The sequence below is a fragment of the Quercus lobata genome, chromosome 11 (genome assembly GCF_001633185.2).
Source record: "Quercus lobata isolate SW786 chromosome 11, ValleyOak3.0 Primary Assembly, whole genome shotgun sequence".
Classification (NCBI taxonomy): domain Eukaryota; kingdom Viridiplantae; phylum Streptophyta; class Magnoliopsida; order Fagales; family Fagaceae; genus Quercus; species Quercus lobata.
In genome coordinates this window covers 36,012,648-36,029,680 of record NC_044914.1, presented here as the reverse complement: position 1 = coordinate 36,029,680, position 17,033 = coordinate 36,012,648, and the positions used below count along the sequence as shown (strand labels likewise).

General features: G+C 36.4%; 1 protein-coding gene and 1 pseudogene across 1 annotated transcript; both read right to left on the bottom strand.

Moving 5' to 3' along the window:
- Window positions 1–885: 885 nt before the first annotated feature.
- LOC115966785 lies at window positions 886–2,150 on the bottom strand (annotated as a pseudogene).
- Window positions 2,151–3,722: 1,572 nt separating this feature from the next.
- LOC115969632 (protein CHROMATIN REMODELING 25) lies at window positions 3,723–17,030 on the bottom strand. Its single transcript, XM_031089328.1, has 22 exons — window positions 16,671–17,030; window positions 15,846–16,223; window positions 15,494–15,580; window positions 15,139–15,379; window positions 14,948–15,073; window positions 14,783–14,839; window positions 14,613–14,699; window positions 13,728–13,823; window positions 13,461–13,511; window positions 11,320–11,394; window positions 11,124–11,216; window positions 10,727–10,818; window positions 10,482–10,614; window positions 7,898–8,017; window positions 7,675–7,788; window positions 7,476–7,559; window positions 7,277–7,348; window positions 7,148–7,206; window positions 5,950–6,139; window positions 5,762–5,860; window positions 4,637–5,051; window positions 3,723–4,009 (listed from the first exon to the last, which is right to left on the bottom strand). The coding sequence occupies exons 1-21, from the start codon at window positions 16,868–16,870 to the stop codon at window positions 4,683–4,685; spliced, it is 2,823 nt and encodes a 940-aa protein (XP_030945188.1). The 5' UTR covers window positions 16,871–17,030; the 3' UTR covers window positions 3,723–4,009; window positions 4,637–4,682.
- Between the last annotated feature and the right edge of the window lie 3 nt (window positions 17,031–17,033).

The following is a 17,033-nucleotide window of genomic DNA, read 5'->3' as shown; positions in this document are numbered from 1 at the left end:
TGGAAGGTGTCTAGAAAACTCATCCGAAGGTGTCCCACCGTGGCATCCACCAATTGGTCAATTCTAGGGATGGGAAAGGGGTCTTTTGGGCTATTCAAATTAGTGAAGTCCACGCAAACTTGCCACTTCCCACTCTTTTTCTTAACCACTAAAGTGTTGGCCAACCACTCGGGATAGAAGATCTCCTTAATGGCTTTAGCTTGTTTCAACTTGTTTACCTCTATCCTTGCTGCCTCGGCATGATCTTTGGATGACCGCCGAGGAGGCTGCTTACGTGGCGTAGCCTCGGGATTCAAATTCAATTGGTGACATATAAACCCAAGGTCAACCCTTAGAACGTCATAAGTACTCCATGCAAACACATCAATGTTAACCTCTAGAAACTTCACCAACTCTACTTTTTCCAAGAGTGGCAACTGGGATCCCACTTGGAAATATCGCTCTTGATCCTGCCTTATTACCACATTCTCCAGCTCCTCGGATAACTCTCCAGACACCTTAGTCTGCTGCCCCCCTGTAGGGCCCTTTAATTGCTAAGGGACTGGATCTTTAATCACCACAATAGGATCTAAAGGCTGTCGTGTAATTGCTAACACGAAGCATTGCCTAGTCGTGGCCTGGCTACCCACCAACCATCCCACTCTCCCCTAAGTAGGAAATTTAACCTTTAGATGTAGGGTTGAGGATATAGCACCCATAGCGTGAAGTCAGGGTTTGGCCAGGATAGATGTGTAAGGGGAAAAAACTTCACCACAATGAAGTTAACCTGCACCTCTTCATCCCCAGCTTGTACAGGTAACCTTATAATTCCTCGGGGGACCACCATCCTACCATCAAAACTCATTAATGGTGAGTCATACCTTTCCAAGTCCTCGAGCTTCAAGTTTAGCCCTTGTACAAATCGGGGTACATGATCTCTACTTTGCTTCCCTGATCAACTAGCATCCTCTTTACGTTATAACCACCAATCCTGATGGTAACCACCAGAGCGTCATCATGTGGTTGGAGAGTTCCTTCCTTATCCTTCTCAAAGAAACCCAAGGTAGAGATGATCATCACCTTAGCTCTTTTAGGAGCTTGATCCTCGGCCTCTAAGTCACAACCTCCACCCACGGATATAACCCTGGTACTCGACCTCCCATCATTTCCTGGCTTGGCAAAGATCACATTGATAGTACCAAACTCTGGTCGAGGAGCACCATCCCTATGAAACTCAGCTCCTGAGTGCCTGAACTGCCCTGTAGGCTGATGCAAAAACCGATTGAGCTTCCTCGCCTTCACCAATTGGTTCAAGTGATCTAGCAGGGTTCTACAATCCTCTATAGTATGTCCTTTGTCTTGATGGTAGTAGCAATAGAGGCTTTGGTTTCTCCTGGATGAGTCCCCACCCATCTTATTGGGTCGCTTGAAATAAGGCTCATTCTTAATTTTCTCTAGTATTTGATACAATGGCTCTTTAAACAATGAATTGACCAAGTGAGTTCCCGTGGATGACGTTTGACTAGAAAACTCCCTTCGAGGGCGATTACCCTGGTATCCTCCTCCCTGAGGATCCCTTTTCTTTGAGAACATTTTAGCTTTACCCTTTCCCTGTATCTGGTCCTCCTCCACTCACTTGTACTTATCTATGCGATCCATAAGTTGGCGCATGTTCAAAGCGGACTTCATTGTCAATGACTTCCTCAACTTGTGCTTGGCAAGGAGCCTAACCTTAAAGGTTCTCACAGCCACATCCTCAAAGTTCCCATCTATCTCATTATATGTTTCCTAATACCTATTCGCATATGTCTTAAAGGTCTCCCCTTCCTTCATTGCAAAGAATCTACTGGCTTGGGGACTCTATTGCACGTTATGAATCTTGCCCCGAAAGCCCTTGTTAGCTCCTCGAAAGACCCCACTGACCCCTCCTCCAAGGCGTCAAACCAACGCATAGCTATTGGTCTAAGGCTGGAGGGGAACACTTTGCACATAAAGGCTTCATTATTGGTGTGAACTGCCATCTTCTAATTAAAGTGGCTGACGTGCTCCACGAGATCAGTCCTCCCATTGTAAATGGTAAACATTGGCGAAGAAAACCGATAAGGAAGTTTGGCCTTGTTAATCCTTTTGACGAAAGGTGACTTAGAAATTTGCTATAAGGATTTACTCATTGCATCGTTCCCCGTGCCATGGTGGGAAGACCTTTTCTCACGCCTATTACTGCTCTTCTCCAACTTGTCCTAGCATAAAGGGGCTGAATAGGACTCACTAGATGGAATTCTAGACCTACAACGACATGAGCGATCCTTGGTTCCCTTTGACCTATCACTTGGTGGGGAGGATGGACTCCTATCACGCTCACTACGCCTTAGCTTCTTGTGTAGGCATTCTACTTCCTGTTGCAACTTCCGTGTCTCTTGATCATGTGAAACATGACTTCTAATCCTTGAGTGACTCTGCTCAGTATGCTCAGTGTGGTAAGACTCCACCATAACGCTTAAGGTATGTTGCCTATCCCTCCTTCGCTCCAAGTTAACAAACTAGTTCTCCCTTTGCAAGCCAATCAATTCTTCCCTATCCTGGCCTACGTTAGCCATAACCATTCATGACAAATCCATAGCACCTTGTTGTTTCCCATAGATGGTGCCAATTGTAAGGATCAGGAAAACTCGCGGCTCAACCCACTTAGAATAATGGCTAGATTAGTTCAACCGCGGCCTAAAACAATGAATTTGTAAGAAAGGGAAACAAACAACAAAAGGGAGGCTCTGGCCGAGGATAAAAATAAGGAAGAAAAAGAAAATATAAATAAATGGATGAGCTGATTTCTCAATACAAGTTGGCCCGAGGAGGCCACAATTATACAAAAAATGTTACTATTCACTCTCTTCTCTCAGTGTTCTTCTTGTTTCTTTTCTATATCTAGATACTTGTGTTTGGATCCCACTTCTTTGTAAACCCTCTTTTTCTTATATATCTTTTCCTCCCTCATATCTCAACCTTCCATCTTTACCTAACAAACCTCCCCTCCTGACACTTATCTCTTTTCACATCTAAAGAAAGTGGTGGAAGGAATTTACTTAGCTATGACTTACACTGTTTAGGTCATTTTCTTATCAATGTAGCTAATAAATCCGTTGCTCGCCATTTAATGCGGAGGCAACAGACTACTCCAAACTAGAAACTTCTCCTATGATCACTAATTCTCTCTCATTAGATCCCTCTTTCCACTTGGAACGCCTTAGAGTCCTTTTGACTCATCCCTTCCTCTCCCCGAGTAATCTTCCTCCTCAGGCCCGTGGCATCTCCACACCAATACTGCAACTCTTTAACTTCATCCTCGATCCTCGGGTACCCACAATATCAGTTAACTCTCTTTGCTCAATAGAAAACTTCCAACCACTCTTTTTTATCTTACGAGTGATAAATTTATTGTAAGTTCCAATTAAAATCTCTTATCAGTCGATTAGGGATCTAAAATCAAACCTACATAAAAATGAACTTGGTTGTAAAAAATCAACAATTATAAAACATATGCCATTAATCAAAATTATATATATATATATATATATATATAAATTTATGTGAGTATCATATCTATATTAAATGATAATAATAATAATAATAACAACTAATTTATCAAGAAGATAAAAACCCTAAGTACCCAAGATGAATAGCCAAACTTTTCTAAAAGAATTAGAACAACCAAGACTAAGTTCCAAAATTTTAAGATTGGCTATGGATTCTCAACAAATCAGTCAGTCATATATATATATAAATAAAAGAATTACAACAAAGAAAACTTAGGTCCTAAAGGAAAAAGAGCCTGTGAAATCTAATAAATAATTACAACCAATGCTCATTGCTATTTCCGTACAAGACCACTCAAACAATGCTCTCAAGAGTAAGTTCATTGAATCAATGGCTGAAAGCTCCACATCTTTGAAAGTGCGGTTATTCGTGCCACTATTATAGATGCCTCGTTGCTGTGATGGCTTCAGCAACCTATTAGAAAGTTGCAATCCTAAATCTGAAACATTAGGGGCACGTTTGGTAGACTGGAATAAACACTGTAATGTAATAGATATTCCTATGGCATAACTATTCAGTTGTTTGGTTATATTTTTATTACAATGAATAGTTATTCCTAATGTTTAGCTATTCTTCAAAATGAGGAATAACTATTCCTTATCAAAAGTACTGAATATCTATTCTTTCATCTTATGTAATAACTAATTTCCTAAAAAGCCATTAGTTGCCATATCTTCAAAAGGAAAGAAAATAAATTTTCCTTGTTGTTAATTATTAGCTCTATTTTGAACACCCTAAAATAAGTGTATTTTAGGAAATTTGACTTAAAAATGATTTAATTACACATTCTTTTTATACTCTACTAAATTGTGGATGCATATTAAGGTTTCTATTCCTAAATGGTCACCAAACTAATGAATAGTAATACTTATTACATTCCAACTTAATGTATTCCTTGTAATACTTATTCCTATTCCTATGTAATAATTATTACAGTGTACCAAACGTGCCCTAGTTTTATTGATTCAGGTGATTAACTGATTATAGAGATGTTTCCGTATTGTGGAGTCATGCACTTTACAAATACTATAGACAAGCGGACTTCAAAAATAGCTGCTTTGCTTACTTGCTGGTTGTTTATAGTACCAGTTATGGTATGAGTAGAACCAATCTCACTCAAAATCATCATCATGTACTACAGTATCTGGAGTCAATCTTTTTTGGGGTAATTGATTTCCAAGAGAGAGATTAGTCCTCGATTCTACATGTGCTGAATCTTTAGAAGTAGTAGTCACTGATTTCATAGTTGACCTTGGTAAAGGCTTGGAAAATGTACATAATGTGCTCCTGGTAGAATCTCCATTGCACAAAACAGATTGCAGAGGTTTTTGATGTTGAGAATATAACATGGATTTTTTGTTCGGGTTTGGCTTTGATTTGAAACCATTCTCATTTTCTTCTGTTCCCTGCATCTTTGGGTTTACATTGGACTCAATAGGTACAAGTTTCCCATCCACTTGGTTTGTAAAAACAAATGTCACCTGGAACAAAAACATGTGAGTCCTATGCATATCTACTTTCCACTGGAGGAAAAAAGACTACAGAAATATAGTTGTTGAATGTATGAGACACTGTAATACTATTATTCACTAACAAGGGAAGCAAAACCAATTTCTAATGCATTAAGTAGTCGGCCAAATTATGCCATGCATTATATACAGAGGCATAAAATGCTCTGGTATTGCCTTTATGGAATACTTGATACAAATAAGGAAAATGGGAAAAAAAATATAAAAAAAATACTGTAAACTCTCTTTAATATGGGTAATTGAAATTTGTGCCAAAGCTAGGTTGCTTTACCGACAAAATGCATAGATGACTCATGCTGTGATATATGCTACTATCACAAATTTCTTAAGCAAACATGTTGGGAGTAAACCATCTTGGTGAAAAAAAGGTAACTGATTACAAAAAGCATGTAAAAGGTTGTGATTGTGGATGCTATGCAGAAGATGTTTCACTAAGGATGCTGGAGCTGATCTATATTTTCTGATTCAGAAAAACTGGCATATTTCAGTAAGAAAGGATCTAGAAAATTTTCAAGTATGGCAAACATTTGTGACCAATCTAAAGGTGATGGGCTCTCATTTTTTCTTTAAGCGTGTGTGTGTGCGTGCATGCGTGTGCATGTGTGTGTGTGTATACTTTGAAGAAAGCAATAAAACCAAATATATTATTGTCAATGACACACCTCATCAACAGCTGAAGCTTGCAATATAGGATCAGGTACTGATGTTGAGAAGAAATGATGCCCCCAACTACCTAAATCTTCTTCTAGAGGAGTCCCTACCTGAAAGCATCATCTCAAAAATAAGAATCAAATCAGCCACCTAAAATAAAATTAGAAGCAGTGATATCTACAAAATGAATATGCCCAACCTGTTTCTCCGAGCTCTTTAACTTATGCAAGCATCCAGCAATTTTTGCAAATCCACCTATATCTGAGGTTTCTGGATCGGATTGACAATTTACATTTGCTGATTCATTTTCATCTCCCTCTTCTATGCTCTCAATCTTTTCATTGTAATTTTGGCAACGGATGCAGTTCATCTTTTCATGAATTTCAGACCTACATACATAAAATACAGATATTTATACTAGAAGATAGAGTAAGTTTCAATATTATTATCCAAACATGAATATGAACTTTTGCAGCTAAGAAGCATTTCAACCAACTATTCAAGGGAATAGTAAGAGGATTTGAAAAGCAAAAATAAAAATAAAATGGAATAAATTTGGAGAAGGTGTCATTAGATATCATCTTATCTATTTCAACAGTATCAATGTGTCACAGTAGTGATAGGATGACCAATTGTTGGTAGGACCAGCAGTTATAATTAGTACTACGTTTAATGGAGAGAAAGAGAAGGAGACCAGAAGATAGATCTATCTAAATTGACACTTTATTTGAAACCTACAAAACAGTAACAACTCTAGTTGACAAAAGAGAAACTATGGCATCAGGCGATGTATAGTGTACAAAACCATCACAAGAATAAAAAGAATCTGCCTCATTGGTTTTTACTATAAAAAAACTATGTATTTACAGCTAATTAAACTTAACAGAATGTCCCTTCAGCAAATTCATTCACTGTTGTAGTGTAGTTAATTACAATCACCCCGGAAACATAAGAATTATGTGTCTCTACTAGCCTTAGGCTTACATCCACAGGCAGCATAAAGGATAAAGTCACACTGACAAAATAAAGAAATTATAATGGTGGTACAAAACTCTCACAAAATCCAAAACCCGAAGAGATCTCTCTCACAAATAGAAAGATTGGTTTAAGAGTTTTACAAAGAGCTACCTGCATATTTAGATAATTTCTCTCAAGTTGACTTTAGAGGTAAAGTGACTAAAAATCCTTAACCAAGTAGGACTAAGCAGTACTTGTCAGTTCTGTCGTACCAGGGAGGAGAGGAATCACAAAACCAAGCCAAAACCGAAGTCAGCCAAGGCTAACCAACATACAAGGGGACAAATCTCGCATGACACAATTCAAGCCACATTGCAACATTCTCACAGTGATGCATTTATCAATATTAATTAAGTCAAAATTTTCAAAAGATGCATTACCTCACATTCTCATGAAATGTGAAAAGATCACGTAGATCTTCTGTTGAAAGAAAGTTCACCTGAAATTAAGATAGTTTCACACATCATTCCATTAAGAGAAAATGAAGCAGCATAAAAAAGAATTCAAACCTGCGTTGTATCTGTTTGCTCTTGCTGGATAACTTTTTGAAGCCCTTCTTTTGACATCTGACGCTGGAACACCTACAGAAAATTAATAATTAATATAAATAAATCTGAACACAAATTGCTCCAAATTATTATACAAATGTAGAAAGAGAAAAAAAAATGTGGCTGTCTTAATTATTGTTCATTTTCTTCCAATTCAAACCTTTTCTTCAATTGATCCTGTACTCAAAAATCTGTAGATGTATACTCTCTTCTTTTGTCCATCCCTCCATACTCTTGCAGCAGCCTATTAATGTAGGACACAATGCAGACAGTAACAATATTATGTCATATGAGAAAATTATAAATATTTTATAACTCACTTCCCAGTTGTTTATCTAGAGTTTAACCCAAGCAATTACTTGTTTATCATTTGCTGGATTCCAGTCAGGATCAAACAAGACTAGTCGATTTCCACCAATCAAATTGAGGCCACAACCACCAGCCTTGCTGCTCAAGAGGAACACAAATTGATCCTGCAAGATGTTAAGTTATAACTATTCTATCCAAAGATAAGCCAAATAGAGCTCAACAAAAATAGAGAAAAGAACAGGGGGAAAAAAACCTAAATGAATAACAGTATACCTTTGATTGATCATTAAATTGATTCACTAACTTCTGTCTTTTACTAATTGATGTTGTTCCATCCAGCCTCAAATATGGGTATCTTCTTTCACGACACAACTGAGCAAAAAGGTCCAGTGTCTGATACATCACAGTTACCGAAATTTAGGGGGAAAAAATTGAATCCTATGGGAAAAGTTGTTGTAAGAAATAAATAATTGGTCACTACTGAATGAGTGATTAGGCTGTATAAAGAACAGAAACATTTGTTTTAATTGGCCATAGGAAAGTTTGACAAATAGAAAATTCTTGCAGGTACAAGTCTAACACAGAACAACTATGGCAGGATTTTCACTGAAATGAAGAGCTGAGTCAGCTGACTCAAGGTTTCTGACTTATTGAAGCAATAATATGTGAAGAGAGGAGCAAAAGAGATTCTGAATTGATGGGAACTTTGAAAACCAATACGTTAAACAGATAAATAAATTTACCAAGTGTGGTGATATTATATACAATGACAAGAAAACTAAAAACATCAGAGACTTAAGCAAAACAATATCTAAAATTGTTTTCATGTGACATTCTGATGCAGCCACCCTCTATCCTTAGGCCAGCCAACCAACCCCTCCTCTACCATTAGGACTGACAACCAGCCACCCTCTACAAGCCAAACAGTCAACCAACACCCCCCCTCTACCTTTAGGACTGACAACCAGCCACCCTCTACAAGCCAAACAGCCAGCCAACCTTTCTGACCTCTTAGGACTGCCAGCAGCCCCTTATTTTGACTTCTCATATTTGCCATGTATCCTCTTTAATTACAGCTTTGACTTATATAACTATTAGCTACTTTATTTCCTAATAGTTAAAGATTATAAATAGGCTAGCTATGTAAGAGTACAATCAGTTTTTTTATGTGAATTTAACTTAGTTTCAGACCTGGACAGAAACTTTGTTTCTCCAGTTCCTCTGTAATTCCAGTTTTAATTCTTAATTTTAATGCAATTCTAGTTCAAGTTCTCAGTCAATTGATCTTGATCCCCATCATAATCTTTTTTTTTGGGGGGGGGGGGGGGGGGGGGGGGGGGGGGGTGTTGAGGTTGTAAGTGATGTTATGACATTCACTATCAGATATCTGAAACTGTTAAAGTTTCACTAACAGTGAAATCTACACAATAGGCTCATTTTTGTACAACATAGCAGTAGGTGGACTGTCCACAGGCACAGAAATGTTTGTTTGTAACAACTTAAAATTGGTCAGGTATCAATATTTTATCATTAACATACAGTCAATATTATCAAACAAAACCAAACAGAATGGATACCCAAATTTCAAAGCAGCAGTGAGTCCACAGGAGCAAAAGAGAAATCCTAAATCCTAATTCTGTAAACCTTGAGAGAAGTACAATAAAAAAAAAAAGCATGAAGACAGTGAAAATTACATCTTGAATGAATATAGAACAGAATTCAATCAAACATCATCATCAATTTAGTCTCTAGTTCATTATGGAGAATCTTTGAATTTAACCAACTGAAAAGCTGAATAAACAGAAGTGTAAATAAAACCTATTCTCCTTCTATGTTTATTTTAGTTCAGGAAAAGGAAATCTCCACAAGATAATCCAGAAATGGAAGTCATATATTAGTGAGTAGGCTATTCTACAAGGCAATACACTAACTACAATATGATTATATCTTATCCATTCTAGTGTTGGTAAAAGCATCAAGCGCACAGGCCTTTTGGAGTCTAGACACAAAACGCAAAGCACAAGTGCATTTTTCAAATATAATATATATTAACCTCTAATAGGAATATTCATAACATATAAGAAAAAAAACAAAATAGTTATATATTGTACCTATTAGGTAAGTACAATTGTATAAAGTTTGTAAGTTCAAATTTTACTTAAGTAATTTCAATTTCTTAGAATTTTATATAGTAAAATTAAAAAACAGTTATTAATGGACATTATGATAATAATCTAGTCATAGAAAATTTAAACATAACATTTTATATGATTCACTTGTATTTTATAAAAATACATAGCTTTGATAGATATCATCAAATGATGTATACGGTTCAACATATATCTAAAAGGCAAAGACCAAAACACACAAGAATAGTAAATTAACCTTGTTTGTATCGATTTACATGTAAATAAAAAAATTGCTTGTGTAATACAACACCTTAATAATATTTTTTGTATATTAAATCAATGCTCCATGTCATTTTCTTCAAGATCAAGTTGGTAATTTTAATGATTTAAATATTTTTAGTAAAAAAAAAAAAAAAGGTGCCTAAGGCATGCTTCATTAAATTAGCTTCGCCTTGGCCAAGCAAAATGCTAAGACCTTGGGGCTTTGAGCTTTAAGCATGCTTAACAACACTGATCAGTTCAGCTTCCACCATAAGGTTATGACAACAATATTTATAGCCTCATCAGTTCCAATATTGACAAAATCTGACATGCTTCCTGATGGAATAGCATAGATTAACATCAAGAACTTTACCCCATTACCAAAAAGAAAAAAGGCAATAGTACGTATAAAAGGTGATTCTTATTTCATTTTCCTAAGTACTTCAATTAGCTAGGTGTCTTCTTACCTGAGTATAGTTTGACACAAGGACAATACGATCATCAGTCCTCTGACGTAGATGAGCCAATAGCCGGGCTAAGACATGCATTTTCCCAGAAAGCTCAACCCAAGCCCTTTCACCACCAGTCCACGATCCAGATCTAACAAAATAAGGAACAAGAAAACTATGAGACTATAAATTTTTTTGATAAGAAACTAAGACTAACTGTTGAGAACAAAGTATAGAATGTATAAATAAACAAGAATGCTTACCTTCCGGAGAACATCTCTGGTGGGAAAAGGTGTATACAATCCTCAAAACCTGAAGTTCCTGGACTTCCACTTTTTATGGTGTCATAAATCAGCTACAAGATAGCACGTCTTCCATGAGAATGAAATTGGTACTGACACTTAAAACAAACATAAACTATGAAAGAATGAAAAAGGTAACAAAACTAGATAATGTCTATTTTCCAAAAGCCTATGACCTAAGATGTCAAACCTAATCTTAACCTTCTTAAGATGCGGATTTGCCTCTTGTATTCCAAAATGAAACGGTCTGTTTGTCCATATAATTTAAAATTTCCAGAAAACATAAAGAATATATTATTAGCAAATGCAATCATCTCACCCAAATTATTATTTACCCCAGATCCCAGATAGCTCATACCTTTGGATGATTGCACAACTTCTTAAGAGCTGTTATATAAGCCAAAATCTTTGACTTTGACTGCTTCATCTCTTCAGTGATTGCCCGTTTAACCTGTGTTTAGGGGCAATGGAATAACACCCATGTCAGACACAAAAACCTGTTATTAACCACTAATTACTTAGATGCACAGTAGCTGAAGAAAGTGAGAACCTACATTTTTGGAATGTATAAAATGATTGTATAGGTCTGATTGGAGAGGAGTTAACTTGCAACAAACAACTTCAACTATCTGCAAATCGGAAAGAATTAGAAGCCACAGATTTTAAAAAACACAATGTTTAGATTGTTACAGAAAAAGGACAAAGATGGAAATTATGTAGAAAAGGTTACTCTAACAAACCTTTAAAATGATCAAGAAAATTTGCATATATTGTCTCAGAAAATAATTTTGACTGATTATGCTAGGTAAGGTACAACTAAAGCATTTACCCATAAAGTTTCTTATAATTGAACTATTGGAGTATGAAGTTCTGGGCTTTACACACAAAGGGACATAAGTAAACAAATAAAAATTTTATCATAGAGGCCAAACAAACTTCTAGACATACAAGAGTACAATCCACTTAGGGTATGTTCGGAACTCCAGCTACCCTTCCCCTCTCCTCTTCTCTACTCCAATCGCCCTTTGTCCAAACATAGGGTTAAACTCAAAAACATCAACATTAACCAAACTTTGCAGTCACTATGAAACACAATGTATGAATAAACATATAACAATTTTTGGTTAACAATTTCTAGCCCCAAACTGTGAATTAATTAATCTACCATGCCAAACTGTATAATCAATATTCTCTAGAGTGCCATTCACAAGGATTTCATTTCCATTGAATGTAAGTCTAGTATACCAACTTGAAGATTCATGCTACAGGGTTCACATTCAAGGACACTTCCCATTACAATAGAGTATTATGTGTTTAAATCAGACTTGATTCTATGAATATGCTTCATAGTTTACCATTCTAGTGAAGAATAAAAAGTAGTTCTATATTTACCAAACTAAACTGGAACTTGTCTGTTAGTGAATGCATTGATGATGCCACTCACTCAGTGAACAAAAAATTCAATTAGACTAAGACAAACAACCATAAAGAAAGACAATTTCATGCACATTGTGTTTAGCTGGACTTGTCCAACGATGCTCTTGATAAGTTGATCTCAGATCTAGAAGAATGTCCTACAATATGAAGAAAAAATGACTGCCCTATAGTCATAAAAGACATCTTTTATGATTTAAAGCATTCAATAGGCAGATCAATAAGCTGATCAGATTGGATATTACTTCACATGCCTATTAAATCAGCTGACGAAAACGATAGTACTTCAGCCCAAGGGACTCTATTTGAGTAACTCCATTTGTATTTGTGCTTAGTGTCATATATTTTGCTTACAATCAGTCCCAAGCCTGGAAAAAGGAGGGATGCGGAAGGTCAATGTAAAATTTAGTCCCTCTATTATGAATGGATCCACTACAAATACACGTTGAGGTGTTCCCTACTAACGGCTTGCTACATCGAAAGAATGACAAATAAAGTGGCCAATGCCAAAATTTTGGGACTAAGGCCTGGTTCTTGACTTCCAGGACAAAACAATCTAGGCATTATCACATCTACAAGCTTCATATTGAATATTGTAAGAGGTTAGGAAACCCCTGTTGAAATCCCACAACTCTGGATGGAGAGACTGCTATTTCAAAATTTATTTTTGGAGGTGAAATCTTGGAATGCAAAGCATTCTTTTTTATCATGTACTCATCAGGTACACTGAACACCAATAAAATCTCGAATAAAGGAAAAAAGAGAGAAAACTACAAGCAGCTGCCTACTACTCTTCTTGAAGTGAACTCTAGTCCCCCTCACTCCACTCATATACTAAAAAAAACCCAGAATAACAATAAAATTAAATTCTTCATAACAAAATATCAAGATTCATGGCAGAAAATGCCCTTGATAACAACTAGAAAGTTCCAATTTATGATTGAAAGCTTGTATATTACACAGTCAAATAAACAGATAAATTTTTATGGATTTTACTAATGTGTGCCCTTAGGGCACACATTAATTTCCATTTTTGGAAAAAATTTCTCAAAAATTGAAAAAGTAATGACAGCTTTTTCAATTCCTGAGAAAATGTTTCTAAAAATAAAAAGCTTAATGTGTGTCCTAAGGGCACACATTAACCGGACCCAATTTTTATTAAGCAAATTGATGTCATCTTCAAGAAAATAAAAGCGACTGCCAAAAACAGGGGGAAAAAGAATAAGAAAATTTCGGCATAAAGATGAAGCAAGTGCCTTACCTTTGGTGGCAAGTGATTTGATAATAGTGCATTAGTCCTTCGTAATATAAACTGCAAAGAAATAGTGGTTATTTAGTTAAGAAAATAACACAACAAATGTATCTTGATTGAATACCTTTATTAGCTATCAAGCACAAACTTCATCTTCGATGACAAGAGTAGTGATGATAGATGCTGATACAACTCTCACCCATATTAAGTGATAAAGCTTACTTCTACAATTTACATGTCAAATAGAACAGATTACCTGATTAACTTTTGCATTACCTGATTAACTTTTGCACTTAGTTCTGCAGAGCGCTCAGCACCTAGCTTCTTCTCTTCTTCAGTGGCAGTAGGTTCTCTTCCACAAATAATAGGTGCCTTCATGATACATGTGTCACAGTTTTAAAACAGAATGAACATGCACTGTAAAGATGAGAGAGAGAGAGAGAGAGAGAGAGCAATAACACTTGAGAGTACAGCATTAGCATGTGAAGAGTAAGCATCAAAGTTAACTGCCAAGTTGTCTCGTTCTTAGCTTCATAATGGCAATGAGCAATACCAAGTTCAAGAACAGATAGTTTTAGCAACCAGTTAGACATCCCCAATCCCCATATAGATGCCATTTCATAGATCTTTCGATTAAGCCCATCCCGAGATGAACATGTTCCCCAATAAAAAGGAGGATAATAATGGAGAGAAACAAATAAAAAACAACCTAATCAAGTTAAAAAACTGACAACTCAATTCAACAATGTAATTTCGTCCTCAACAGCTTAATTAATATATGAGAGTAAAGAAATCGATCACCTCATAGTAATGGTGAAAATATGCAACATCACCCAGTATTCCAGGATTAGTGATACATTTGTCACAGTTTTAAAACAGAATGAGCATGCACTGAAAGGTTTAGCATTTGAAGAGTAAGCTCCATTGTTAGCTGCCAAGTTGTTAAAGAGGAGCAAGACCAGTTTCGAGTACAGATAGTTTTAGCAACCACTCAGGCTTCCCCCCCATACCCCAATAAAATGGAGGATAATAAAGTAAAATTTAAAAAAAAAAAAAAAAAAAAAAAACCTCACCAAGTTGAAAAACCGATTACTCAAATCAATAATGTGATTTCATCCTCAACAGTTATAAATAATATGTAAGAGTAAAGTTATCAATCACCTCATAGTGCCGGCGAAAATATGCAACATCACCCAGTATTCCAGGATTCGTAAAGTTAACCATTGCAAAGAACTCTTCCAGGTCATTCTGCAGGAATATGTATTGGGAAACAATTACGATACAGAATTGAGTATTACTCATAATAAGTTACAAAACAAAGTGCCTCTTACCTGCATTGGTGTTCCAGACAACAATATACGGCGGTTGCACAAGAGAGTAGCCAATGCCTGGTACAAAGAAATTTTTATTGATAATTTTTAAAATAATTAAAAAAAAAATTGGCACGTAGAGGAAAAAAAACAATATAAGGAAACATATAAATTCACAACATATACCCGATTTGTTAATGTCTGATCATTTTTCAGCCTGTGAGCCTCATCACATATGAGAAGGTCACAGGATTCACTATGGTTAAATTTTGAAGAATGCATCCGGAATGTCTCGTATGAAACAATCAGCACCTGTGGAAGTTATTGTTGAATAAGTGCATCTTTTAAACAATTCAAGAGTAGTTACACAAATTTACCTGTATGGAGCTGTGTGGACTTATAAACCTGTCAATTCCAGAGATAACATCATCTCTGGTGCTTTCACAGAGAGCAATAAGCTGAACTCTTTCTCCAACCCACTTATTAATTTCGGCCTCCCAATTGCTTACGAGACTGGTAGGAGTGACAATGATGGCCTTTTTAACCATTGGCTTCCCATCAAATCCTTGACGAAGAAGAGTATACAGTAAGGTGATTGACTGCAACGTCTTTCCCAAACTGCAAAGATCAATTATAACCTTCTGAAGATTAGAGAAAGAAAAATGATGATAAAATGAAAGGAAAACAGGCTGAGTAAATAGATAAAAAGCAATCAGACACAGAGATATTTACCCCATATCATCAGCCAGAATGCATCCAAATATATTTGCTGCACTACATAACCCCGACACACATTCAAACATAAACTGAACCCCTTCTCTGCATAGGAGTAAAAGAACTCTTATCTCATTAATACAAGAAACACAACCAATTGAAAACTAATCCAAATTACTGAAAATTTGGGCACTTTAACATTCAAATTGCAATAGATAAAAGGTTACAATCATAATACATGCTGAACATCGTCAGTTACAAATATATACATACAGATTTTCAAATATGTAGCCCAGAGGAAAAGGGCTCTCCATATAAAACCCCTACACAGCATACATAAAATTTTCGATTTTAATATCATGAACAATACCTTTGATGGGGCCGAAGGAAACGAACAAGCAATGGGTCAACTACTATTGGCACCAAATTAGCAGCCCCATTCTCGGATTCTTCAGGTTGCCACAACACCAAAGGCTCAATCCCAGGTGGCAGAGTCACAGTCTCCTCTACTACATCCTTCTCAGCACTACTTGTTACATTCACTCTATTGGTAATTGCAACCAATGCTGGCCTTGAAGAGCCCCACGGCACAAATCTTTTGCGGGCCCAGAGACGACGAGCAAGTGTATTTTGATCATCATAGCCATTAGAACATGGCGGCTTAAAGGGTTTTCGACAAACTGCTGCTGCTTCTGTCACTGAAAGGACTCGTGGAAGCAGCGGCTGTCTTTTCACCACTAGGTCACCTCTGTGATACAATTGTCACTTATGTCAAATTTTACTTCAACACTTTTTCTTCGATAAATACAATTAAAAATTATACATCAACATCCACCAGTAGACCTACAAACCCAAGAATCTAAATGATAATCAAAAAGCTTCCATACACAAAAATTAAACATATATTGTGAATTTGTGGTAATAAATTAACTAAATGCCCATATTGATTGCAGCAAACTAAACCCTAGAGACAGTAACAAGCCCAACTATACATACATTCCAAAAAATCCAAATCTGTAATTTGGAACTTCGTGTTATGCAAAATCCAAATCTGTAAATTGAAATGCTAAAATTGTAATGGCTATATGAATTGCAAAACCCTAGGTTGAAATGGAAGAGGCACAAAGTTTATAGACGAATTAATTGAATCTTGGAGCTGAAATGCTTTTGATTAACGAAATCAGATTGTGCGGACCTCAAGAGAGCATCGACGTTCTTCGATTTCCGATCTTGATCGGACGGTACAGAACGGCTCACACATGGTTCGTCTTCCTCTTCGTTGTTAGCGTCTAAATCGAGTTCTTCTTCTTCTTCTTCAAGGTCTGCGGTGTATTCCTCGCTGGAATCGGTGGAATCAGAAACTGAGAGGAATTCGACTTCGTCTTCGTTTTCCATGGAAAATCAAATCCTCTCCTCGTTTCTCTGAGAGTTTTCACAGAGAGAGAGAGAGAGAGAGAGAGAGAGAGAGAGAGAGAGATTTGAAAATTTAAATCGAATTTGGCGGTAAAATGTGCGCGAGTTGGCGAGGAATTGAGGTTGCGTGGCTTTGACAAGAAAG